This window comes from Rhinolophus hipposideros (assembly GCF_964194185.1).
Source record: "Rhinolophus hipposideros genome assembly, chromosome: 7".
NCBI classification, from domain to species: Eukaryota; Metazoa; Chordata; class Mammalia; order Chiroptera; family Rhinolophidae; genus Rhinolophus; species Rhinolophus hipposideros.
This window is the reverse complement of record NC_138053.1, coordinates 12434900-12461322: the sequence shown is the minus strand read 5'-3', so window position 1 is coordinate 12461322 and position 26423 is coordinate 12434900. Positions and strand designations below refer to the sequence as shown.

The window sequence follows — 26423 nt, the reverse complement described above, 5'->3', positions numbered from 1 at the left end:
TAGCAATTTCTAACTTTACAGACTAAACATTTCTAATTGGGAAATGGGTGGTTTAAGTCTGAGGTGGTGACTCAGGATATAAACTTTTTAGTCTGGGGTAATTGTGAGTAGATGGCAGATTACTGCTGACCAGCCCTGTTTTGTCTTTGAGGAAAGAATGAAAGTGTTTCACACTTCATTGAAATGAAATACTTTCCTGACATAGATAAAACAATAAGACAGAGAAATACTATTGACCATGCTTATTTGTTACAATCAAATATATTAAAGTTTCTCTTATTTTGATGGATGAGGAAAATGCTAGCAGTGTTTTCAACTGTGAAATGAGGATAATAAAAATACCTGCTTAGGTAAATTAATGTGGGGATTAAATAGGTAAATCACATGGAAGATTCAGCACTGCTTCTGGCAAACAGAAATCATTCAGGAAATGTCAGCTGTTAATTATCGTTACTTCTTTAGGCATTCCTGTTAAGTGGAATAGCTTCATTAGTTGTATAATGTTAAGCTTCACATTTTACAACTTCATGATGGTTAGCCTGTGAGAAACATCAATCATTTAAATTAACTTACAAGCCATATTTTGGTACCCATTTATGTTTTATGTGTTGGAATTATTTCATGATGATTGAAATCCCCTCTAAAAATTTCACAACCTCTTGTAAGTGGCTTACACCATCTTTGAATTATCCTACAAATGAACATGTTTTCTTTATTCCAAATCAAACATTTTCTTTGGTTTTAGATCCTGTGGGGTTAGACATGACTTGCCATAATACTGTAATACTTAAAGTACTTGTCCTTATAAACAATCTTGAGTTTGAAGAATTTAGTACTTCTTTGTTTGATCTATGAGTATTCTCTTGAATTTGAAGGAGACACTATTTCCTAAGGTTGGGTTTTTGTTGGTATTGTTGCTTATGTGTCTGTTTTACGATAAACTTATCTTTTTAAACCACAAGATTATTATTCAATCAAATTGGTTCCCAAATACTAAAAACTGGTAACCTCATGGTGTGGAAAGTTAGTACAACGTCTCAAAATGCCACCTCTCACCCAGGAAATAAATGCTTTAGTCACATAATCTGGCCTGTTTTTGCAGGTTTCACTAGTTTACCAATAGACAAGTTAATTTTAATCAATTATATGATTAATTTTAATTAGTTAATGCTCATTTTCTTTTTAATTAGTAAATGGATCAGCTATTTCTAATTCCATATCCATTATTATAATGAGTATGTAAAATCATTTTATATAGCGTGACAAACTTTTCCTTCTTATTAAGTGCTGAATTCCTGGAGGTGACGAGGAGGGTATGATTTCCAGATGCATGCCAGTACAACTGTTACACACTTGAGCTGACCTCGCACATTGTAGGTGTTCAATAAATGCCCACAGAGGACTTCATGTGAATATTGCAGAGGAGCCTCAGACTTGACACAAGCTGTGAATTAAAGCTTCATCCCCCCAGAAGGGGAAGGCTTCTGTGTTTCCCACTTCTTTGAGGGGCATACTGTCCATCCAAGGGGCTATACCAGAAGTCCCTCCTCTTGCTTACTCCTGTGTTCAGTCACCAAGTCCCATTGACGTTACCTCCTAAAAATGTCCCAGACTCAATTCCCTGCAACCCCAATGTTGCTTCCTTAGTTCACCCACAGTCCTGTCTCACCTGACCTCCCTTACCTGACCTCCCTCTTACAGTTTCTTCCTGCAGGTCACTCTCCCGTGTATACAGACTGATCTTTCTGATGTCTCTCTGCACCCTTTACTAGCCTCTCTTACCTTGGATGAAGTTCACATACTTTGCAGTGATTTATGAAATCCCTTGTGATGTGCCCCCTGTCTCTTTCTCCAGCTGACTTAATTTGAGCTCCCTAAGTGTGCCTGACACCCCCCACCCCCCCCACCTCCAGTTCCCTCTGCCTGGAACCTTCTCCCTTCTATCTACTTTGCTGGCCTGTTTTGCAAACATGTTGCTGTTTGTTTTTCTATTATGGTCTCTCTTCCTCTCAGTAATACCGGGTCTATTTGCTCTAATACTGACCTCCAAAGAGCTTTACACTTTTTTCTATGCACTTATGTAGAAACCTCTGTGCGATAGCTGGTTTTGTTTTTATTCAGCATGTCGAGAAACTGAAGCACTGACTATAAGAAATGTATGTCATGATTTTTAAATCATAAACATCTTCATGAGAGACAGGAACCATATCTGTACTTTATGTCCAGTTTCTGCTCCGTGCCTTGGATAGAGTAGGTATTCAGTGCACATTGAATGAATTATTGAATAAATCTCAGTGTGAGCCTGAGGTGCCTCTCTCTTGGTCAATGAAGCTTCTGTTTCATCATTTATCCTCCAGGACAAATGAGGCCAAATTCCTCTGTGAGCACTCTTCTTCCAGAAGGGAAATATGCCTGGTGAGAGAATCTGGAAGGCTGTGTTGCTCTGAGTTGTTTGGGTAGATTCCTTCAATGTTAGCTGGCATGAATGAGAAGCGCTTTTGTTGCGGTGGCAATTAGTGATGATTTGTACATTTAATAATTTACAAAACGGTAGGCATCCTGCACTACAGAAGAAGTACCTCTCTCTCCTGGACCGCGAAATCTGGTGACACATCTATTTGAATACATGGCTTGTTATGCATGTTTCAGCCCTGGTGACAACTGGTACCGAATGCTTGCTGTACTGAAAGGAATTCTGTTTGGGCCATTTTAATGCATCTCTAATTTGGATTTTTTTTTCTTGTAGGTTGTGTTTCAGACAAAATGGTTATTTCTTCGAACTCCTGCCTGGGCTTTATCTGTTTATTATTGTGCCACTGGATAAGGAGATCATGTCCTCTGAATCTTGAAGACCCTAATGTGTGTAGCCACTGGGAAAGGTAATAGTTCTGAAAGTAATCTGAGAAATAATTTCTGATAAGTTCCTTTATATACTATCCTTATCAGTCTGATACATAAAATTAGGATTTGAGAAGAGATCGTGAAATGACTTTTATGTAAAAATCATTAGTTATGACTAATAAATTGGGTAGTATTATTCACCTTGGTCTTATAGAATACCTATTACGTGAAAAAAACTTGAAATATTGATTCTTGCACAGGTGCAATTGTACGATTTAGGGAAAACATTAATACCTCAATTAAAACAAGCTTCCTAAGTTCTTATTGTCTCTGCTCAGAATCTATTTACAATAATTTGGGGAAGCTAGACTTCTGCATGGGAACCAAAGAGTGAGTACTGGAAGACAGTATGTAATAATGTACTTAAATGTTGAAATATATGGCTTAAAAAAATTGTGCTGAGGTGACCTGTAAAGGGAGACATGATTTTTAGAGAACCTGGCAAAGCTGCCTGGAGGTAGTATCACCTGAGATGTTCTTAAAGAACTGAATAAAATGAGTGGTAGCAGGGACCAGGAGGGGTAGCTTGAAACCAGTGCTATGCGGACATCTAAAGGCCGTGCCCACCAACACTGGAGTCGGTACAGTATTCGAGGAGGGCACGATTGAATAGATTACATGAGAGCAGATGATGTAGTGTCCAGATCTGGGCAATTTGCAGTAGGAACCACAGCGGAAGTACAAAACAATAGGTCATTCTCAGGGATCTTATAGTCCCTTTTGGAACACAAAAATAGCACAAACCATCTAGTGGCAATTATATGCAGTCTAGTATAATTTATCTAGTACAATTATATGCAGTCTCTAATATACTCTGCTCTAATGTGCTACTTGCATTGCTAAGAAAGTATCTTTATCCCAAAATAACATCGCAAATCCACGTTTTTCAAACAAATAGAAGATGCCAAGTACTAGAGAGTAATATGTATTGTTAATAGCTGTAAGTGAAATGACATCAAACTTTTGGTTTTTTTCCTGTCATCTACAGCACCTTGACTAATACCCCAGAGAGCACACATTCTAATCATTGTTGTCACCCACTGGTAAGATGCACAGAGCTCAGAGCCTATCAAGACAGCAGCTCTAACTTACAAGAAGCGGAGTGCAGCATTAGGAATAGAGACAGTGGAAATGTAATGGCTCTGTGCGATGTCAGAGGGGTAGTGGATGGGGGGAAGGGGGGTTCACACAGTGTGAGGGATATAAATGATAAACGTCTAAGTATTACTTTGTCTTGTGCACCTGAAACTAATAAAAAAAAAAAAAGACAGCAGCTCTATTCTAGGGGCACACTGGTTCCTTACTTATAATGTTATTTTTTGGCCAGGGCTTGTTCCCATCTCCACTGGCAGTATTACAATCAGGGTAAAAAAATATATTTTCCTAATTGATCAATTGATTTATATATCACTATGAAACTTTCAGCTGTGGAGGAAATATGTATATGTAATAAAGTTCTATATTTTTGTGGCATTAACTATATTATACAGAATTTAAGAGGAGGGAATCGCCTATTATATAATCTTCACAGCACCTTTCGTAAAACATTTCACCAACAAAGTGCATAATATTTATTAAAGTAATAAAAAAGTAATCAATTAATACATGAATGGGTACATATCAAATTTAGGAAAGGGAGTGTCCACTGGTGGTTGAACTTCTTGGAGGATGGTAGCTTAGGAATGGGAGGAAAAACCAATTTGTAAGATACCATGAAATGAATGTCAACAAATCTTGGTAAGACATTGACTATCGGATGTGAGGGAGACAGGAAAGGCTGAGATTTAGAACCTGCTGGGTAATACAGTGGGGGGTGTCATTGTACATATGGAAAAATAAAAGGAATAGAGTTCATTTGAGAGAGAAAAGATTAGTGAGGTTTACTCTGTTGTGTTCATAAGATCAGTTTGAAATATGGGCCTGGAAATGTTTGGGAATGTGGATCTGAGAGCATGATGAGATGTCAACAGGTGAACTGTCTGAGGGAAAGGCTATAAAGAGAAAAGAATCCAAGACTTCAAGTAATCTAGCTCCCACTCAAACATACACATTTTGTCCTGATTCCTTGCTCAATATTTGACCAAACTTGCGGACGCTTAATTACATTGGCTTGTCCACTCTTGATGAGACCCTGTGTCTAAAACATTGCCTTGCATATGGCATATGCTCAGTAAATAATTGTTGAATGAGTTTTCACTTTCTGATAGGAAATAAAATTACTAATATGGACATCAGTTGGGGGAGTGGGAGAGAGGGAGAGACAGATAAAAGGCACATTCATTTTTAAACATAATATAATTTCACTGTTGCACAAGTAATTAGAGTAACCTCTAAAATACTCACTAATGGGGAGGGAAATTGGGCATGAAAAAAAAGAGAGAAATGATGGAGATTTTTTCCTGACTATTTTTTCTATGAACTGCTAGAAAGAAGCATTGACTGCTTCAATGTTCTTGTTGATAGATTTCCTGTTACAAGACTAAATAATGATTCTTTGAAGAAAGGTGAAAGAAAGCAGAATTATTTTGACAAGAATGGAGAAAAGAGCATGAATTAAAATGATCAAGTAAAGGTGCAATGACAGGTTCTTCTGTATTTTCAAAAACTGAAATGGGCTTGAATGTGGAGAGGATGATTCTCTTCAAGGACAAAATTCTTGGTAGTGGGGCTCAATAGGGCTCATTGTAGGCATTCCTTATCCTAAAACCCACCTGTACCCAATGGTTTCGAGCCATGGAATCACCTGAAGCCTTGCTTCTCAGAGTGTGGCCTGTGGAGCTGGGGCGTGAGCGTCTCACGGGAGCTTGTTGGAAATGCAGAGTCTCGGGCTCTGCCCCAGCCCTACTGCATCAGAATTTCTGCCCTAATGCAGCAGAAATTCTCAGAAGTTGTCCATAAAATGAAATTAAGGAAAATTAAATAATTTAAGATACACAAGGTATGCTTGTTATTAAATGAATTCTATACAGCATCCTTTTGGAAAATGAATAAATCTGTTCCTTCTCCCCACCCCCTTTCCCTGTTCTGTAAATTAAAGTTCTTCCGATCATTGGGGTTTCTTCTAAAGAAGGCGCAAATAAAGAGAAGCCATTCTTCGCCCCACCAACCCTTGGGGGTGGACCACAGAACTGGTAGTAATTGAAGCAGCAGTTCTGAAGGGAGCAGAGATACAAAATCATGATTATTACCATAACTGATTAAAGTAACAAGATAATTTAAGCAGATAAAATGTAATTAACCACTTTGGAACGTGTCCAAGTGATGATGGCTTTTTCCCCCCCTTGTTCTTTGACCTTAAATTAAATCTTGCTGGAGTTCCTCCCCGGATAATACTTAATAGGTTAAAATCACGGTGATGATATGTTTTCAGGGTGTTGGAGAAGATTAAACAAACAAGCAGAAAGATAAAGGGTTTTTGCCTCTCCATGCTTAAAATAGTGCAGAATTGAGATCAGATTCCTTGTATACCACAGTTTACCACTCACTGCCTGCTTTAGAAGCTTCAGATCTTCTAGTGACATCTCAGAGGAGACAGACGGGCAGGATGGTGTTTGGGCTGTGACATTAGTGCTGTCTCTAGACGGACCACTGGCACTGGGAGCTCAGTGTTGCTCATTTGTGATGCAAACAGGAGTGGACTGGACAATCGAAAGGTTCCTTCCCTTTAAGAGCAGCTGCTGATGTATGTGAAGGTGTGAATGGTTAGCAGAGGTGCTATTTAAGTCCTAGTAGCAACAGCCCAGCCACTGTACGAGGAAGCAGTGATGAAGGCCAGAGCGGGAAGGCCCATTGTCAAGGACGTTTTCCTCCGGGTGGAAGCACACAGCTTCCAGAAAGTGGCCCCTGGGAAAGTGGCGACTTAATTGTCTAATAATAGATGGGTGTTGAGTAAATGAGGTATAATCACTTATGGAGTATTTGGCAGTCAGAATATGAAGGCTATTGACTAACATGGAAAAATGTTTATGATGTATTCATATGTCCTCTTAAGTTTAAAAAGCAGGTTTCAAAATCATGTGCACGGTATGATTATAAGAATGTAAAAAGGAAAGAAAAATTAAACTAAAACTGTAAACCCTCAGAGACTCTAAAGAAGTACAGTAAAATGCTGTTGGTGGTGATGTAAAAGTTATGAAATCCTCTCCATCCCTTTTTTAAAATTTATTTTTCAAGTTTCGTAGTGTGACTATACTACCATTAAAAATGAAAAAAAAGAGAGAAAGATTGTGTAGAAAAAAAGAACGTATATAAAAAGAACACAAGGAAAAATAAATTTGGGTTGAAAAGAATTTAAAACCCTTCTCCTGTAAACTTGAGTAGAAGCTTTATTTCTGGCCACTGTGAAAAGTAATTTGTATTCAATCAATTCTGAATGGAGTTTGAGCCTCTGAATAATTTTAAACTTTTATTTATTGTTAGTGTGTTTTTCCAGGACCCATCAGCTCCAAGTCAAGTAATTGTTTCAGTCTAGTCGTAGAGGGCGTAGCTAACAGTGGTCCATGTGGGGATTGAACCAGCAACCTTGTTGTTAAGAGCACCGCGCTCTAACCAACTGAGCTAACCAGCCGTCCCCCTCTGAATAATTTTAATGCAAAGAGTCAAGATCGAAGAGAAATGCTCAAAACAGTGAACTTTATACCTTTGTATTTTCACACACACACACACACACACACACACACACACACACACAGAGGGTACCAAAAAAATGTATACACATTTTAAGAAAGGAAAAAAAAACTGTATTAAAATTGTAATACAGTGAATGACACTAGCATTCATTTGATTAAAGCCATCTTTTGAGTGAACGTCATACTACACATTGCTACTATAATTCAACTTTGAGAAGTAATACATAGATAATGTCTCTTAAAATGTGTACATTTTTTGGCACCCCCATATCTGTGAAAGCCATATCACATTATTTTCAGTATTTACATACTGGCCTCTCTTGAGAGCTGTTTGAGAGCACAAATTGCATAGGAGTTGTTCAATAAATGTTTGTCGAACTGGAATCCTAAATGGTTTGATTACTCTTTTACAGAGGAGAGCTTTCTTTATATCTTAAAACCAGAGAAACAGTCTACAAATGTATACAGTTGGTGAGCAGCAAGTGGCAAGAGGAATTTCCTGGACTTGAACATTTCCTCTTATTTAAGCAATCTTCTAGGCTGCTAGAAATTAGCGAAAACATTTTTCACATATTCTTGTGGAGTAACTTCCCCTACCCACATCGAATGGGATGTGTTTGGCCGGGATCCAGTTGTTGTTGATGATCACTTTTGCTATAAGGCATTCAGACCTTAACAACATAACATGGCCTTTGGAATTTTATGGAATACTGCATCAGGTCTAGTTCCAACAAACTAATTCAGTTAAGCTAAATTTAGTACTGTAGAGCCTAGTAGCATGCATTCCCCCCCCCACTCGCATTCATTTAGAGTGGCTTCTTTTTCATTCCTATAGCACATGTGGAAAGTTGCTCTATTTTAGATGATTGGATAAAGAACATGTGTACATGTATACAATGGAATATTATTCAGCCATAAAAAAAGAATGACATCTTAACCATTTGCAACAACATGGATAGACCTAAAGGATATTATGCTAATTGAAATAAGTCAGACAGAAAGACAAATGCTTTACAACTTCACTTATATGTGGAATCTCAAAAACAAAATAAATGAACAAACAAAACAGAAACAAACTCATAGATACAGAGAATATTTTGATGGTTGCCCTCTGAAAGGGGGCGGTAAGGGGGCTGGGTGGAAAAGGTGAAGGTATTAAGAAGCACAGATTGGTAGTTACAAAATAGTCATGGGGATGTAAAGTACAGAATAGGGAATATGGTCAATAATATTGTAATAACTATGTATGGGGCCAGGTGGGTACTAAACTTATGGGGGCGATCACTTCGTAAGTTACATAAATGTCTAATCACTATGTTGCACACCTGAAATTAACATAATGTTGAAAATCAACTGTAACTGCAAAACAAAAATAAATTTTAAAAAGAGAAAGTTGCTCTATTTTGCTCACGGGTAATGTAGGACCGCACCTATATAGCAGTTCCATATACAGAGGACATTCATTCTCTTTGCTCTTCACTTGAAGTGGAATGGAGAAATAATTCTGCAGACCTCAAAATTCAGTTATTTACAAGCACCAGGGTAGGAAGGGGGAAAAAAACTAGCGAGGAAGCCTTAGAATTTTCAAAAACCTGAATCTCAGATTTTTGTTAGGTCTGAAGAAAATATTGATAGTTTAATGTGATATTCATTCCAAAAACATTTATATTTTGATAGAGGCCACCCAAAAGGAGTTATGTTACAAATGTAGGCAACTGCATACTCTGTGCTCATCTGAACCTGTTCTTGCAGGTAGCAACAGGTGTCACCTATTGGAGTACCAGGAAATAGTCATCTAAAATGTATGTTAGAAATTCAGAATGTCAGGTGGGAATGGATCTTCAAGACCGTCTCTGACTCCCTGGTTTTAAGATGTAATAATCAAAACCCAGGGAAGTGAGGTTATTTGCTGAAGGTTGCCCGGTTTCTCAGTGACAGATCAAGATTATAACCTTGACTTCTTCTAATCCAGCGATCTTTTCAATAGAGCCTATTTGCATCTGGCAAAGATTTGTGGAGGATTCCTGCGTTTACCTAGAAATCAAGTTGCCACGTCCCAGAGAATGAACACAGAAGTCCTATTGAAGCCAAAGTACATAATGACTAAGAGACCGGATGGGGAAAGAAAGCCCACTGTTTGTGAGGCCGACACCACATAGCTTTTCACTTGAGAAGGTTCTGCCCTCTATCTAACCTGAATTCTTCATGCTGGAATTTCAACCTCATTTTTCCCCCTACCTTCTCTAGTTAGTTGATATTTCCTTTTAATAAACTTGGGCTATTGATTTGCAGCAAGTGAGTCTGTGATTGTAGCCCATTTTATTTGCTAGTGTGAATTAAAGATTTTAATGGAAATCTTTAAGAGTTTTAAAGAAAAGAAAATAAACTAGAAAAGAGAATTCTCCAGATTTTCCTGGAGGTAGGAACTCAGAGCTCTTGAGCATGTCATAGATTGCTTTACCGTGAAGAAGTGTGGAACTGAGCATTGAATGTTCTTTATATTTCATGGATGTTTTTCACCCACACTTTTAGGTCCAAAGGAGGACATGCTTTTACTTTTATAAGAAGCTGTTAGTGAGAATGTATTGGGAAACAGGCTGCTCAAGTAGCAGCAGGTTTGATATGATTACTTCAGGCTAATTGTCTCAGCAATATGTTTAGAACTGGGTTTAAAGACTTTGTAGTTTTTATTTAGAAGTTGTATGTATTCCACTGCCTGAGAAATAGAGTAGGCACACAAAAGCAAATTATTCCATGTTTCAACCCGAGAAATATGCTCTTTCTGATCTTCCAGAATCAGTAGCAAAATGTACTCTGTTATGAATACTCAAATTGTCTCATTGCTGATTACCCTTATTATTTGTGTGCAGACTTAGACAGAAAACTTTTTTGTGACACGTTTTGTTTATTCCTGAACCCCTGGGGTAAGAGGTTGGAATTAAATACAGAAAAAACATATGGTGATATGTTTTGAAATTTCGGAATGACAGAGTTTATGGTGGGTAGTAAAAAAGAATTGTTTTTGAAGTTTATAGTGTGAACTCTTGTTTTTTTTATAAAATATATGATTAATATTGGTCCGTTTGGGGTTCAAATAAAAATATGAAAACATGGAGGTTCTCTGTTGAGTCAGTGTGTAGCTGCAAATGGAGATAATGGAGCGTATGATTGTTTTTTTGTACACAATATATCATTAATGTAAAAAAAGAGAAATACTGATTCCTTATCTTTCCTTTTCTTTTCAGCTACTCAGTAACTGTGCAAGAGTCCTACCCGCATCCCTTTGATCAAATTTACTACACTAGCTGTACTGATATTCTGAACTGGTTTAAATGTACTCGACACAGGTAATGAAAGCTCAGCTATATTTATGAGTTTGGCTAACTGGAGAGGATAACATATCTCTGTTTGATAACAGAGATATTAAATACTTGAACAGATGCATCCATTCTTCTAGTGAGTTGTTCCTGAGTGCTTGCTATTTTCCTAGCCTGGTTCCAAATCACAGGAGACACAGAAAAGCAAAAAGGTTGTCCGTGCCCTTGAGGAGGTTACGGAGAAAATGACAACTGGTTACCATGCTTTGATTAGCAAGAATTCATCCAGCTTTTAGGTTGTGCAAAATAAGCAGATCCACTCTTAAATATAGACATGCCGGGTAGCAAGAAACATATCTCAGCATATGTTTCTACTTGAACATCTGACTCGATGTAGGCTGACTTAAATTCGACCTCAACTTAAGTAATGTATACCACATACTTTTTCTAGAAGTGTGAAAACAGAAAACAAAATAAATTAAGTATTAATGTTAACATGAAAGAGAACCGTGATACATTAATAAAATACTTATAGCGATGTAAGTCATGGGTTTAGTATGGCCCCTGCTGATTTATGTTGCACTAAGTGATGTTATTCGCAATGTCATTTCCTCAGATGAGCTTTCCTTGACTATGCTTTCTAAACTAGTATCCCTTCCTCTCATACTCTATTGCCTTAGTCGGGCTTTATTATTTTTTCACCATTTAATCATTACCAGTCATTATAGGATATATTTGTTTAATGAGTATCTTTACTTAAATTCTACGGGTCTGTCTTGCCCAGTAGAATGTAATTTCCTTGAGGGCAAGACTTTATATTCTTTTCCTGACTGTAAGCTATTTCTCCAGTGCATAGAACAGTGCCCGGAATATAGTAAGTGCTCAATAAACATGTGTTATATCAGGTTACTGCAAAAGTAATCGTGGTTTTTGCAATTATTTTTAACCTTTTAAAATGCAATTACTTTTGCACCAACCTAATACATACAAACCAGTGAATGAATGACACTTTAGTTAAATGTGAGGTTCTTGTTTACCATGCTTTTTTATAGTCAGGTGAGATTGCATTGTCACAGACTTTTACAGGAATTCTCTGAATTCTTCCTTTAAAATATATGTAAGGGAATGATGATTAGATAAGTGTCATATCTGAAACTAATGCTTTTCAAGATATCTCAAGATGAGGGAAATAAGGAAGTCATGAAACTTCCGATCCCTTGAAATAAAGTATAAGTTGGCTTAAATGGGCAATATTAATGTATTCTTAGCAAATTGGTAAGAGTTAGCATAATATTGGTCAAGACATATATTCCATGTTTCTTCTTTATCATCTTGGAGTGCTTTGCTTTTCATACTTTTATTATATTTAATAGCTCCTTCGTGTTAATGTAAATTCTTTATTTCTAATCAAATTGCAGGTCAAAAGAACTAACAATGTGCTTTCCCCCTCTATATAGAGTCAGTTATCGGACAGCCTATCGACATGGGGAAAAAACTATGTATAGACGCAAATCCCAGTGTTGTCCTGGATTTTATGAAAGCAGGGAAATGTGTGTCCGTAAGTAAAACCTTCATCCCTTTAAGGTTCACATATTTTTCCCAGTACTGGTTTACATCTATTAATGGCAGCCGAAATGGCAGCCGAAATGAGCACCTGGGATCACTCCCTTTGACTCTTGGCTGCTTTCTTGGTCTGGGTAAGGGGGAAGCATTAACTCTGTCCCTCTGTCCTATCAAAATTTTCCAAATGAATGTCACTTGAGGAGAAAACAGGGGTTATAGGAAGATGATTCAAGGCCAGATGCAGCAATGTTAATTACACTTCTTCAATAAATGTCTCTTTGGAAATTGGTCATTAGATTTTGGTTACAAGACAACAGAGATATAACTTTCTTGCAGCAGCTGACCAGAGTCCTGAGTCAACTTGTGAGAGACCAACATGTTCTTTTCTGGTGCATAGGATGATGGGGCTTATTAAAAGTAGAGGAGCTTTCACAATACGAAATGACTAAGTCTGGGTCACAAAGTAGACCTTCTTTTTTCACGATCATTTTCTTTTTCCCTTCCCTTCCCCATCTCACCAATTCATTGAGAGAAATTTGATATTTTATGAAACACTTCAGAAAATCCTAGATTATCTTGTGGGGTGCAGTTTGCAATTGAGGTTTCTTACCATTGTGTATAGGACATGTAGAAGACAGATCATTAAAAATGATTTTATTCAAATATTTTGGCTCAACCACAGCTAGAGGGGCACCTTTGCTTTCTGGGCTGAGACACTGGTGTTGAGTAGCATAGAGAGAGACAGGTTCTGCTCTAATTTGAAGGCACTAGGAATGATTGGACACATCTGGGCTTAGGAATCTGCAGAGCTGGATGATAGTACTGACTGTGCCCCCCCTCAGATTGGTGACCTTGGATATGCCATTATATCTTTTTGAGGCTCCTTTGAAAGAGAAGGCAGCAGGAAAAGAGGAAAACCAAATACGAGATGGGTTAACTCCATTGAAGAGGCTAAAGGCCTGAGTCTACAGAAGCTGAGCAGGGCTATTGAGATGGATGTCACTCATTCATGGGGTCACCAAGAGTTGGATCCAAGTCAATGGAACATCTCTCTTACAGACACACACATACACGCACACGCACATGCACATGCACGCGTGCACACACACACACACACACACACACACACGGCTTGGACCAGTATCTTTGTCCTCCTCCTTTCAATCCCTGGATTCTATTCTTTATGTAGATGGCGACGAGTCTTCAACTTTAATTTAGAACCAGGACTCTATATGATAATTACTGTTTATTGAAAAAAAAATTAGAAAGTGTAACTAAACAAAAAGAAGAAACTGAAAATGCATTGTGAATGTCTTTCCTGGTCAGTAAATGTACTTCTGTAACATATTGCAAATGTCAGCATTATTGCATTATAGATATTTATTTAACCAATTTCAACTATTGAATATTTATGTGATTTCCAAGTTTTACCTACTATGAACTGACTGCTCTGGAAGACATTACTGTGATCAAATCTTTGTTCATATCTTCAATTAATAGGTAAGGATAAATTCCTAAAAGTAATATTGCTGGGTCAGAGGTTTACACATATTTCTAAGATGTTTGGTGTGTTTCCAATTTATGACTCTCATCAGCAGTGTATGAGAATATTTGTTTGTTTATACCCTGTGCCAATTTTTTCTTTGCTAATTTTTTCTTAGTTTGCATATCTTTGATTCATAATGATTACCAATAAGAAAAAGTACATGTTTATAACCAAACATCTTAGAGAATAATCATGAACTGATATCTATGGCCCAGGACGATGGGACATTTTCAGAGGAAAGCACTGAGTGCACACAGAGTGGAGAGTGGGGAGGCCTGGCTGGCTGGTGTCCTTGCCAGTGTTTAAATTTATAAGCACAATTGTCAGCATACTGGGAGAGCAGTTTTATTTTCCAGGATTCATTTCTATTAAACAAGGTCATAGGAATTACATATAAAGCCAGGATGCTGATTGATCATGTGACATAGAGCCTGAAGAGGTGCTTGGGCCATCTTCTGGCCATTCTTTTTCTCCATGAAGGCCTGGCACACGGAAAGCTAGATTTTACTGGCAAGCTGGTGTGGGGAGCTAGGATCCAAGAAAGTTCAGTTAGAGTTTCAGTATTTCGTGGCCCCAGCCTTGCATAGCCCCCAAACTCTGTCTTTTTATTCAATAGGGCAGCCCATCTCAGAAAGCTGTCCAATTCTACTAGTACCATCATACCTGAAAATTATAATGGTGAAAATAACTTTTCCTTTATCGCACACTAGACAGGTTGCAAGGTGTCCTCCTTCTTGCTGAGATGGACACCTCTAGGATTTGCCTCTAAAATGCTCCCTTTTCTAAGACTTCTTGGCTGACCAACTGCCCCAGGAGACTGAAACATTTTTCCTTTAGATATGTTAATATGTTTAATCAGCATACTGTCTAGTCTCTGAGGCCTGGGAGCTATTTGGTCTCTTGAAGGGTATTTTGCATCTCTCCATTCTGAGGTCTTGATTTCGTAGCTTACCCCAGACGACCATCAAGCTTTCCTGATTTCCTTGTTCTTGGAGTTGCCTCCAGTACATTTGTACTCTCAACAGCTGGCACCGGTGAGGCACCCTTGTGGGTAGAGAAGGAAGAAGAGAGAGCATACGATTCCTGGTTCTGCTTTCATAATCTCGTTTTCAACTAGGTTTTGCTGTCAACTAGGCACATACCACAGTCACCATTTTTAACTGTTTCTAGTCACCAAAAGGAATTGAAACACAGGAATCAGTTATCATTTTAGTTTAATTTTTGGTAGTCAGTTTACCTAGAAGACAAAAAAGGATGGTTTCATGCAAATACCTGTATTTGAAAAAGTCTCCTTTAGGTAGCGGAGAAGTTCTTTCTGGAGGGCAAGTCCCATCCTCTCATCTCTCCCCACCCCTGCTCCGTCCTGCCCAAGATTATGCATTTCCGCTAAACTCTCAGGCTGTGCAAAAGCTGCTGGTCCACAGAGTACACTGTGAGTAACGAGCTCTGTATCCAGAAGACAGACGGATGGCATCAGGCAGGCAGAACCGAAAAGGACAGTGTAGGGAATAGCATGGTTACAAGCCTTTCTTAAGAATCTGGTTGGGAAAAAAAAATGTATCAGAAAAATTTCCATAAAGAAAATATTACTAGACATGAAGAGGTTTATGATTCCTTGATGAGGTTTTAATCTGATCATAAAATTAATTGAACTTTAAAGTTTACTCATCCTTCAGGGTTGCTATTCTTTCCTAATTGATGTTTCGCTACTTTTGATTTGGAGAAATAGAAATGTTAATGAACAAATGCCCAGATTAATAAAATAGTTTTAAGATGTGTGTGTACATTTATATGTATATGTGGTATGTATGTAGTATGTGTGTATATGTATATGTGTGTTTGTGTATGGTTTTTAAAATTGAGATATAATTAACATAACATTTTATTAGTTTCAGGTGTAGAACATAATGATTCGATTTTTGTCTATATTGTGAAATGATCACCACAATAAGTCTAGTTAACATCCATTGCCACATATAGTTACAAATTGTTTTTTCTTGTGATGAGAACTGTTAAGATTACTCCCTTAGCAACTTTCAAATATACAATACAGTATTATTCACTATAGTCATGATGTTGTATATTATATCCCCAGGACTTACTTTTATAACTGGAAGTTTGTACGTTTTGACTACCTTTATGCATTTCATCTTACCCCCTGCCTCTGGCAACCTACAATCTGTTCCCTGTGACTATGAGTTTGTTTTTTTGTTTCTTTGTTTGTTTGTTTTTGATTCCACTTAAGTGAAGGCATATAATTTTTGTCTTTCTCTGATTTATTTTACTTAGCATAATGCCCTCAGGATCCATCCATGTTGTTACAAACAGCAAGATTTCATTCTTTTTTATGGCTACGTAGTGAGAGAGAGAGATAGAGGGAGGGAGGGAGAGAGAGAGAGAGAGAGAGAGAGAGAGAGAGAGAGAGAGAGAGAGAGAGAGAGAGAGAGAGAAATATATCTTCTTTATCTGTTCTTCTATTGATGAACTCTAAAGTTGTTTCTATATCTTGGCTACTGTAAATGTGGGGGTACAGATATCTTTTCAAATTAGTGTTTTTGTTTCCTTCAGATAAATATCCAGAAATGGAATTTCTGGATCATATGGTAGTTATGTTTTTAATGTTTTGAGGAACCTCCGTACTATTTTCCATAATGGCTGTACCAATTTACATTCCCACCAACAGAGCACAAGAATTCTAATAGGTGTGAGGTGGTATCACCTTGTAGTTTTGATTTGCATTCTCTTGATTACTAGTAATGATGAGCACCTTTTCATGTCCCTGTTGGCCATCTGTATGTCTTCTTTGGAAAAACATCTATTCAGATCTTCTGCCCATTTTTAGATTGGATTGATTTTTTTTTTTTTTGCTATTGAATTGTATGAGTTCTTTATATATTTATCAACCCTTTATCAGATATCTGATTTGCAAATATTTTCTCTCTTTAGTAGGTTGCCTTTTCATTTTGTTGATGGTTTCCTTGCTATGCAGAAGAAGAGTTTTAGTCCCACTTGTTTATTTTTGCTTTCATTGCCTTAGTTTTTTGTGTCAAATCCAAACAATTATTGCCAAGATTGATGTCAAGGAGCTTAACACCTATGTTTTCTTCCAGAAGTTTTATGGTTTCAGGTCTTACATTCAAACTGTTATCCACTGTGAATTGATTTCTGTGTATGGTATAAGGTGGAGGTCCAGTTTTATTCTTTTGCATGTTGCCGTCCAGTTTTCCCAACGCTATTTATTGAAGAGACTATCTTTTCCCCATTGTATATTCTTGGCTCCTTTGTTGTAAATTAATTGACCATACATGCATGAGTATACTTCTGGGCTCTCTATTCTGTTCCATTGATCTATGTGTCTGTTTTTATGCTAATATCATTCTGCTTTGATTACTTTGGCTGTATAATATAGTTTGAAATCAGAAAGTATGATGCCTCCACCGTTGTTCTTCTTTCTAAAGATTGCTTTGACTATTGGGGATCTTTTGTGGTTCCATACACATTTTAGTATTATTTGTTCTATTTCTGTGAAACATGATATTGTAATTTTAATAAGGATTGCATTGAATCTGCAGACAGCTTTGGGTAGTATGGACAGTTTAACAATATCAATTCTTCCAATTCATAACATGGAATATTTTTCCACTTTTTGTGTCTTCTTCTATTTCTTTTGTCAATGTCTTATAGTTTTCAGTACACACGTTTTTCACCACCTTGGTTCAATTTATTCTTAGACATTTTATTCTTTTTGATGGAACTGTAAATGAATTTTTTCTTATTTTCTTTTTCTGATTCTTTCTTATTAGTGTTAATAATAAATTTTTGATTTACCGAAGTTATAAATCCAAAAACTTCATTGTTTCTTAAGCTAAATTTAGCATACAGATGTTTCATCCATTAGTATCACAGACTTTAACAAATACATTAAAGGGCTTTGACAAATGTTTTATAAATATAAACACCATCAAGTTTTTAAAATGGAATCTGTATATTTGATAAATTCAATCTTCATTTTAAGTAATCTAGCTGCCAGCCTGACAGACTGTCCTATGTGCTTAAATACTTTTTGTAAATCTAGTAAGTTCAACTTACAAATAAGGTGAAATCTTAAGTTCTCTTAAATGTTGTAATATTGTATTTGTAAAATTTCAACCTTAAAATAACATTTCTAATCAGTATTCCACTACACATTTAATAAATTCGAAGACTGACTTTTGATTCTAAAAGGCCACATTCTTTTAACTATTACAAATATCTTCTTAAATCTAAAATTATAAATACTATAGATTTTGATTCTTTCACACATTTCTATATTAAATTTAAAATATTCACAAGGCTAAACGATAGTTAACCTCTAAGGAAATAATTTTGTCATTTCAGGTTTTTTGGTTTACTTTTAAATAAAATTTTGTTGGTCTCTTTTCAATTTGCTGAAGTTATTTATCTATTTATTTATTTTTAAATTACAGTAAAAAATACATAACATAAAATGTACCATCTTAATCATTTTTAAGTATGCAGTCCAGTGGTCTTAAATATACTCACATTGTTGTGCAACAGACCTCTAGACTTTATCTTTCAAAACTGAAACTCTATACCCATTAAATCTTAATTCTCCTTTTTCCCTTCCCCAAGTCCTTGTCAACCACCTTTTACTTCTACTTTCTGTTCCTAGAATTTTGACTACTTTACATATTTCATATTTAATTTAGATTTTGACTACTTTAGGAATATGGTATTTGTCCTTTTAAGACAGACTTATTACACTTAGTATAACATCCTTAACCTCCTTCATGTTGTAGCCTGTGACAGGATTTCTTTTTCAGGGGTACATAATATTCCTTTGTATTGTTTTCTGAAGTTTTTTAGGTACCAGAGGACATGGCCCTTGACGACTACCTTAATGAAACATACTGAGCCCATTGTCTGTTTTAGATGTTGTGTCCTGTGTCACTTAGATTTAAGACGTATTATTTCCTAGTGCCATTTGTGTTTCGGTTTCAATGATAGGAACAGGCTGGTGGATAAAGTGAGACTGATTGGTTTCTCAGAGGCCAGAGAAATGCTGATTGGACACAACAGGTGGCAGCGGAGAGAGTACAGGCTGATTTCTGTGCTCGTAAAGGAGAGACCGTTTGAGACTGAAACTTGAACAGCAAATGCCAGGATCAAATCAGCAAAAGGCCCAGGCCCTTCGGGGTCCCTCCCCTTACCCTCAGCAACGTCATGGGGATCCATTCTCTCTTCACCCCAAAGTTCCATTCCCCTCAAGATCTCAACTGTTTGCAGCTCCAGGGATGGTTTGGAGCCAGGGCGGCCTCCTGTCTTCTCCCACGGCCCCCGCTCTGAGCACTGAGGAGAGAGGAGTAATTTCTGGTTCTCTGGCATTGAGGGAGCTCTAGGCAGCTCGAGCTGAGACCTGGACCTGTGATCTCCACAGTACTGCAGCTGTGGAGTAAATGAGCGTTTGAAGCTGCCCTAGGCACCGAACCATTCGTTACAACATCAGAACTCCAGGAAAATGTGTTTGCAGGTACACACACTGATTTCCAAACACAACTTTGGAACCCAACCTATTAGCAAATGCAGATTGCCTATAGATTTGGTTTCATGGGACTAGGAAAAGCTCACAGGAAAAGTGGCAGCAAAGTGGGACGCTGGCATCTCTCTGTCTGTGGGAAGGATTGGTTGAAGGAGGTATGGCCAGGAGATAAGTCTGACCATACAATCTCACTCCGATGTCCTTGGCTTCACCTTGATTGATGGGAGAGAAAGTAGATAATTTTAATCATGGCCGTTTGCAGCAGAATCGCAAATGGACCAAGGGCATGGCCAGAGGTCCCTTCTCCAGTCCAGCTTCTGTGCCTTTGCCCAGAAGCCCAGTCTTCTCCTGCTGGATACTACAGCAAAGGAAGGGAACATTCTGATGACTGTTTCATTCGTGGTAGACTTAACTGTCTTACCCCATGTTTGTTAGGTGGAGGAGTCAAATGCTAACTTTTAATAAAGCTGTAATGGGGGTATTGCAGGCAGTGTGTCTTGCAAGGAAGACATAGGAGAGGTTTGAGACTGGGTCACCCACTCGATTGCCATGTAGGCTAGTTCCGAAGGTAAATCAGTTCCCATGGATGTGCCCTGCCTGTCTTTGGCACTCGTTAAGAGAACTTTGGAACAGTAAGTAAGAAGCCTTAACTCCCACACACTGAACTGTATATGATTTCCTGTTCTTAGCAAAGAGGAGTGTGACAATTGATTACCATAGCAGTGAATAAATATTCACAGCTGATTTTCAACTTGGCCAATTTTATGAAAACCTGAACTGGCTGTAGGCAAATAAGAGACAAGAACTGTGGTTGGTGTTTATATAAAAATAGTTCTTGCAAACAAAGAATTTCAAACAAATTCTTGTTTGAATGTCATGCTTCAGTGAGCAAGGCATGTTAAGCCCAGATTTGGGGTTAAGGGCTTCAAGACACATGCAGCTCACTCACCCAGGGATGTTTTCCTTCCAGGAGACAGGTGCACATACAGGTAGCACTTTAGGGGGCCACATTAGACTATTTGCCATACAACCCATACACTTACCCCTATTTCTTCGTTTTGTTTTGGAATACTGTTGTATTAGATTGGAATTAACCAAAAGCTTCCCTTTTGGGAGAGAGGGTACCATGTCTTGGAAGCAGCTACCTCAGACATTGTGTTTAGAAGGATTCTGCGGCCCTGCCTGTGCTGAGAGAGAGAACAGAGCGACCCATTAGTGATTTCTGTCATGGTCTTCGGGTGGCCCAATTGCCCCACACTTCCCATCCCTGTATTAGACTCTGTCTGACATCCTGTAGGGAGCATTTGGAACCTCTTGAGTCATGGAGATATCAGCTGAGTTTCCTGAATCATGCCCCTGGCCGCGGGCTCCTGTTATACCCAGCTTCTCTGTTTCACTGGGAAGTACTAGTATGTACTTGGTTCTGCTGTTGTCCCCAGGAAAATGAGCTTCCTCTTTGTGAGCTGGAATATTTGCCAAGCTACTTTAGGATTATTTTGTCAGAAATCTTGTGTTGGAATGAAAAAAGATTTTCAATAGCCATATGTTGCCCCAGGGTCAAGCGTAGGGGGGGCGTTGCTTTAAACGGGCAAGGCTTTTGGGAGGAGCTGCTACTTGTTTCTTCCACCTGGAGATGATGGAAGCACACATTTAATTCTTTATTTTCATGTCATTTTGGTCTTTGGCTGCTCAAAAGTCTGGGGCTCAGGTTTTTAGGATGCAAAGAGCTGGAGCCAGAACCACGTTTGTGAATGTGAAGATTCAGCCTTTGGCAGACTGCGTGTACGGGCAAGCTGGGCTTCTGGGGGGGATTTACAGGAATGCAGTGAGGGCTCAAGGAGGGGAAGAGCCTCTCTCTGAATCTGGGAGCAATCTGAGCTTTCTGCTCTAGATTTGTTTGACTCTCACAAGCTTGTTTCATAATAAAGTTGTGGTCTTGTTATATATTTTCAAACCATCTCAGGGTATAGACTCTTTTAAGCAGATCTTTTTGAATACAGATAAAACTAAGGTAATCTTGTTAGGCTAGCCAAAGAGACCCTGAACTGACAGCATTCAGATGGTATGTCCCTAAGTATACGTCCCCGTGATGCCCTTTCTGCCACTGGCAGTGGATTTTTTCATGTTTCCATAGGGACCCTGTATTCTGTTGCTATGGAGCCCGACTTGGTTCAGAGGAACCTACCAGTAAATACTGGGAAAGGCCCTTTGTCCACCTACTGCACCCGCAGAAATGCCAATTTTCCCACACATCTACTGGAACCTAAACGTCTGTTTTCCACTTTGGCTCATTGGTCTCTGCTAGTAGCGAAGATAGGACATCTGATAAACAATGCATGAAACCTGTGTTGCCTTACAGATTGCCAATGTGTGCTCACTAGTTAGGATTTTATAAACAGAAACCATGAATTTAGTAATAATTAAAAACACTATAAGTTCAAGCTAGTCTTGGTCTAAACAGATGGAAATCACATCTGCTACCTATTTTTTTGCTTAAGAAAGCCTGACTTTAGAGTCCCATGGACACAGGGCAAAAGGGAGTTAATGAAACATCCCTGTTTTATCTGTAAAAAATGAGTTCCTGTCATTGCAGTCTTCACAGGACAGGTAGAATTTTTACAGGCCTTATAATTTATGCAGCCTCCTTGTAGGGATAGATAATAGCTGCTATAAAATCTCAGAACAGGGAAGCAATTTTTATCGCACAACAGTTCAAATCTTTTTAGAGCAAAGTAATTTAAAATTAATGGAAAAAAAACACATTTTAATCTAAGTGACCTACCAGAAAACATTGACATGACCAGGTGGTGACAGAACTTGCATTTTTCAGTCTGGGATAGAAACTGTTGGCACTTTTATAGATAATCCCGTGGTAAACCTAGAACATCCCTCTGGGCCACACACAGAGATGCTGGAGGGATACCAGTGAAGACGCACTGACACTATTCTTTCCTTAAGCAGCAGAAATAGCCCAAGTTCTAGATGTAGCTTTTTTTTTTCCTTGATGACTAATTCTTTAAAAAGATTTGAAAAAAATCAGCTAGAGCTCCAAGACAACCACCGCATAGAAAAGCAGTCTTATTAGTTAGATCACAGAGGACAGCACGATCTGAAGGTGGGCTTCCCTGGCCAGCGGGGCACGTTCGAGAGGCAAAGATTGTTATGGCAAGTCTAAAGATACGGCAGCCAAACTGATGTTTAAGCCTAAAAACAACTTAGTTAATTTATTATACTTAGCGTGTAATTGAAGGACAGAAACGGAAGTGTGCCATCTGAAATGAAATCTATCCGGGGAGGAGAACAATTTTCCAGAATCTTGGACCCTGGCATTATCTGGAGTTGCATTTCCCTACTGTGAGCTACTGAATGCTTGTACTGCAGAGTTCACTGTTGCATTATCCAGTAAGACTGGGAAATTCTTAGTGCTGGATCTCCTTTCTCAAAGATTAACTTTTGTCTGTTAAAGGCTCTGGGAATGCCTGGAGTAAAGGTATGTCTCAAACTTCTTTGATCATCGAAATCCTTCTTCCCCCCTTCCCAATCTTTCCCTCCCCCTTTTTTTCAAGAACCTGATGGAATAATTTTTGGAATCTCTTTTGGAGACTAATACTTTAAGGGATTTAGTTTGCTTTTATATAACTTTAGACTGGTAATTGTAAATATTTCACTTTATCAGAGACTTTTGGATCTTTAATGTCTTGTGGGTTTTTAATCAGTTTTATTGAGATATAATTGACATATAGCATTGTATAAGTTTAAGGTGTAAACTGTGATGATTTGGTACATTTACCTATTGCAGAATGATTACCACAATTTATGTGACTCGCTTTATTGCCTGATATTTACTTTATTGGAGTAGTCTGGAACCGAAGCCGCAATCTCTCTGAGGTATGGCTGTATACCACGTTTTCTTTATCCATTAATCAGCCAAAGGACATTGAGGTTGTTTCCATATCTTAGCCATTATGAACACTACTACAATGAAGATGGGAGTGCAGCTATCTCTTTGAGATCTTGGTTTCATTTCCTTTGGATATATACCCAGAAGTGGGATTGCTGGATCATATGGTAGTTCTATTTTTAAACTTTTGAGAAGTTGTCATACTGTTTTCCACAATGGTCGTATCAACTTACATTCCTGTTAACAGTTCACAGAGGTTCCCTTTTCTCTACATCCTCACCAACACTTATTTATTGTCTTTTGGATGACAGCCATTCTAACAGGTATGAGGTGGTATCTCCTTGTGGGTTTGATTTGTGTTTCTCTGATGATTAGTGATGTTGAGCATCTTTTTGTGTACCTGTTGGCCATCTGTACGTCTTCTTTGGAAAAATGTCCATTCAGATCCTCTGCCCACTTTTTAATTGCATTATTATTTTTTTGCCATCGAGTAAATATTTTCTCCCATTCAGTAGATTCACTTTTCATTTTATTGATTGCTTCTTTTGCTGTGAAGCTCTTTTGTTTGATATAGTCTGACTTTTTTTCTTTCGTTGCTTGTGATTTTGGTGTCATATCAAAAAAAATCACTGCCCACATCAATGTCAAGGCACTTTTTTCCTGTTTTCTTCTAGGAGTTTTATGTTTTCAGGTTTTACATTTGCATCTTTAATCCATTTTGAGTTAATTTTGGTGTGTAGTGTTAAATAGGGGTTCAATTTAAGTTTTCTGCATGGGATTATCCAGTTCTCCCAATACCATTTATTGAAGAGACTATCCTTTTTACCTTGCGTAATCTAGGCTGTCTCATCAAATGTTAGTTGACCATATATGTGAGAGTTTACTTATGGACTCTCAATCTGTTCCATTGGTCTATGTGTCTATTTTTATACCATTGCCATACTGTTTTGATTCTGATAGTTATGTAATATAGTTTGAAATCAGGAAGTGTGATGCTTCCAGCTTTATTCTTTTTTTTCAAGATTGCTTTGGCTATTTGGGGTCTTTTGTGGTTTCATACAAATTTTAGGATTGTTTTTTCTGTTTATGTGAAAAAAGTCATTGGAGTTTTGATTGGATCTGTAGATGGCTTTGGGCAGTATGTACATTTTAACAATGTTAATATTTCTGATCTATGAACATAGAATATCTTTCCATTTATTTGTGTCTTCTTTAATTTATTTCGTCGAAGTCTTGTAGTTTTCAATGTACAGGTCTTTCACCTTGGTTAAATTTATTCCTAAGTATTTTATCGTTTTTTAATCTATTGGGAATGGAACTATTTTCTTTAACAGATATTTTGTTGTTAATGTATAGAAATGCAACTGATTTCTACATATTGATTTTTGTATCCTATAACTTTGTTGAATTCATTGATTAGTTCTAACAGTTTTTGGTGGAGTCTTTAGGATTTTCTCTATATAAGATCATACTATCTGTCAACAGAGACAATATTACATCTACTTTTGTGATTTTGATGACTTGTTTCTTCTTCTTACCGGAGTTTGTTTGGTGACTTATGAACTTTATGAATTTAAATATCCAAATCTCCCCCCAGATTTGGGAAGTTATCCCCCATTATTTCTTTAAATAAGCTTCCTGTACTCTCTCTCTCTTTTCTTTCAAGGATTCCAATAATTCACAGATTGCTTTTTTTGATGGTATCCCGTAGATCATGTAGGTTTACTTCTTCATTTTTCATTCTATTTTCTTTCTTCTTCACTAACTGGATAATATCAAAATATCTGTCTTCTATTTCATCAATTCTTTTTTTGCTTGATCCATTCTTTTGTTGATGTTTTCTATTCCATTTTTTATTTCATTCATTATATTCTTCACATCCAGAATTTCTCTTTCTCTCTCTCTTTTTGTGTGTGTGTATGTGTGTGATTTCTATCTCTTTGTGAAACTTCTCTTTTTGCTCATGTATTGTTTTCCTGATCTTGTTGAGTTGTCTTTCTGTGTTTTCTTATAGCGCATTGAGATTCCTTAAAACAGCTATTTTGAATTCTTAATCAGGTAAATCATAGATCTCCATGTCTTTGAGGTCAGTTACTGGAAGATTATTGTGTTTTGTCGGTGGCATCGTATTTCCTTGAAGTCCTGTGCTACTGTCTTCACATTTGCAGCAGTCATCTCCTTTAATCTTTACTGGCATTGGGAGATAAATACCTTCTGTCAGCTATACTGAGGATTCTGAGGCTTTCTCAAACCTCCTATTGATAAGCCTGCTCCACATATTTTGCTTCCTCTTGTGGCAGAATTCTTAAACTTGTATGTCTTCTCTGCATCCTGCAACACACCAGGTCAGGTATTTACAGCCTCTCTTTTGCTTTCCCAAGGGCGGAGCTAAAGCTCAAGGTTTGTGGTCTCTCCCTGGCCCACAGATTGGAGCTGGCTTTCTGCATGTTCTTACTAGCCATCCGCCAAAGCTTGTTCTCACCATTGTTGGGAGAATGCACAAAGAGCTGGACACAGAGTGAAGGTGTATGTGGGTGAGGTGCATGGAGCATTAGGAGTTCCCATTACCAGTTGGGGGTTTATCCGCAGACTAGGCATCCCCAGGGGGGCTTCTTGATGGGCTCTGCAACACAATAGGATCTACTTTCCTTTAATGCCCTCTGAGATTCCTCTCTGCTGCTCTCCCAGCCTCTTCACTTTCCCCAGTCATGCAACTCACAACTCCATACTCTGGCTGTGGCGAGAGAGAAATGGGCCTCTTTGACAAAGTCTTACACAACGGGGGAAGTTGTGCTCTACTCACATGCTCTCACTTTTCCTTGCACAAGAAATCACAGGTCACGAAGGCATTGAGCTATGCTGCCTTGGGCGATGTGGGTAAAATCTAATTTTTCCTCTTACCCTCTTCAGTGTGTACAAACTCGTTTTTTCTTTTTCTTTTTTGCTGTAATGATATGCTGGAGCTGGAGCTTCTCTGCTGGAATTCTGGAGTCCCACAAAGGCTCTCTCATTCACAAGTGATTGTCTA

The 26423-nt window shown here is 37.9% G+C and overlaps 1 protein-coding gene across 3 annotated transcripts in view; it reads left to right on the top strand.

Moving 5' to 3' along the window:
* MEGF10 (multiple EGF like domains 10) overlaps positions 1-26423 on the top strand; it is a 157379-nt gene that overhangs the window by 35880 nt on the left and 95076 nt on the right. For 2 of the 3 annotated variants that reach the window (XM_081052977.1, XM_081052976.1), the window contains 3 exons: positions 2747-2879; positions 10775-10876; positions 12304-12404. In XM_081052977.1, the coding sequence (XP_080909103.1) occupies positions 2764-2879; positions 10775-10876; positions 12304-12404 (319 nt within the window). In that variant the 5' untranslated portion in view covers positions 2747-2763. Of the gene's footprint in view, positions 1-2561; positions 2665-2746; positions 2880-10774; positions 10877-12303; positions 12405-26423 lie in introns of those variants that run through there. The other variant, XM_081052975.1, reaches the window with a different exon arrangement.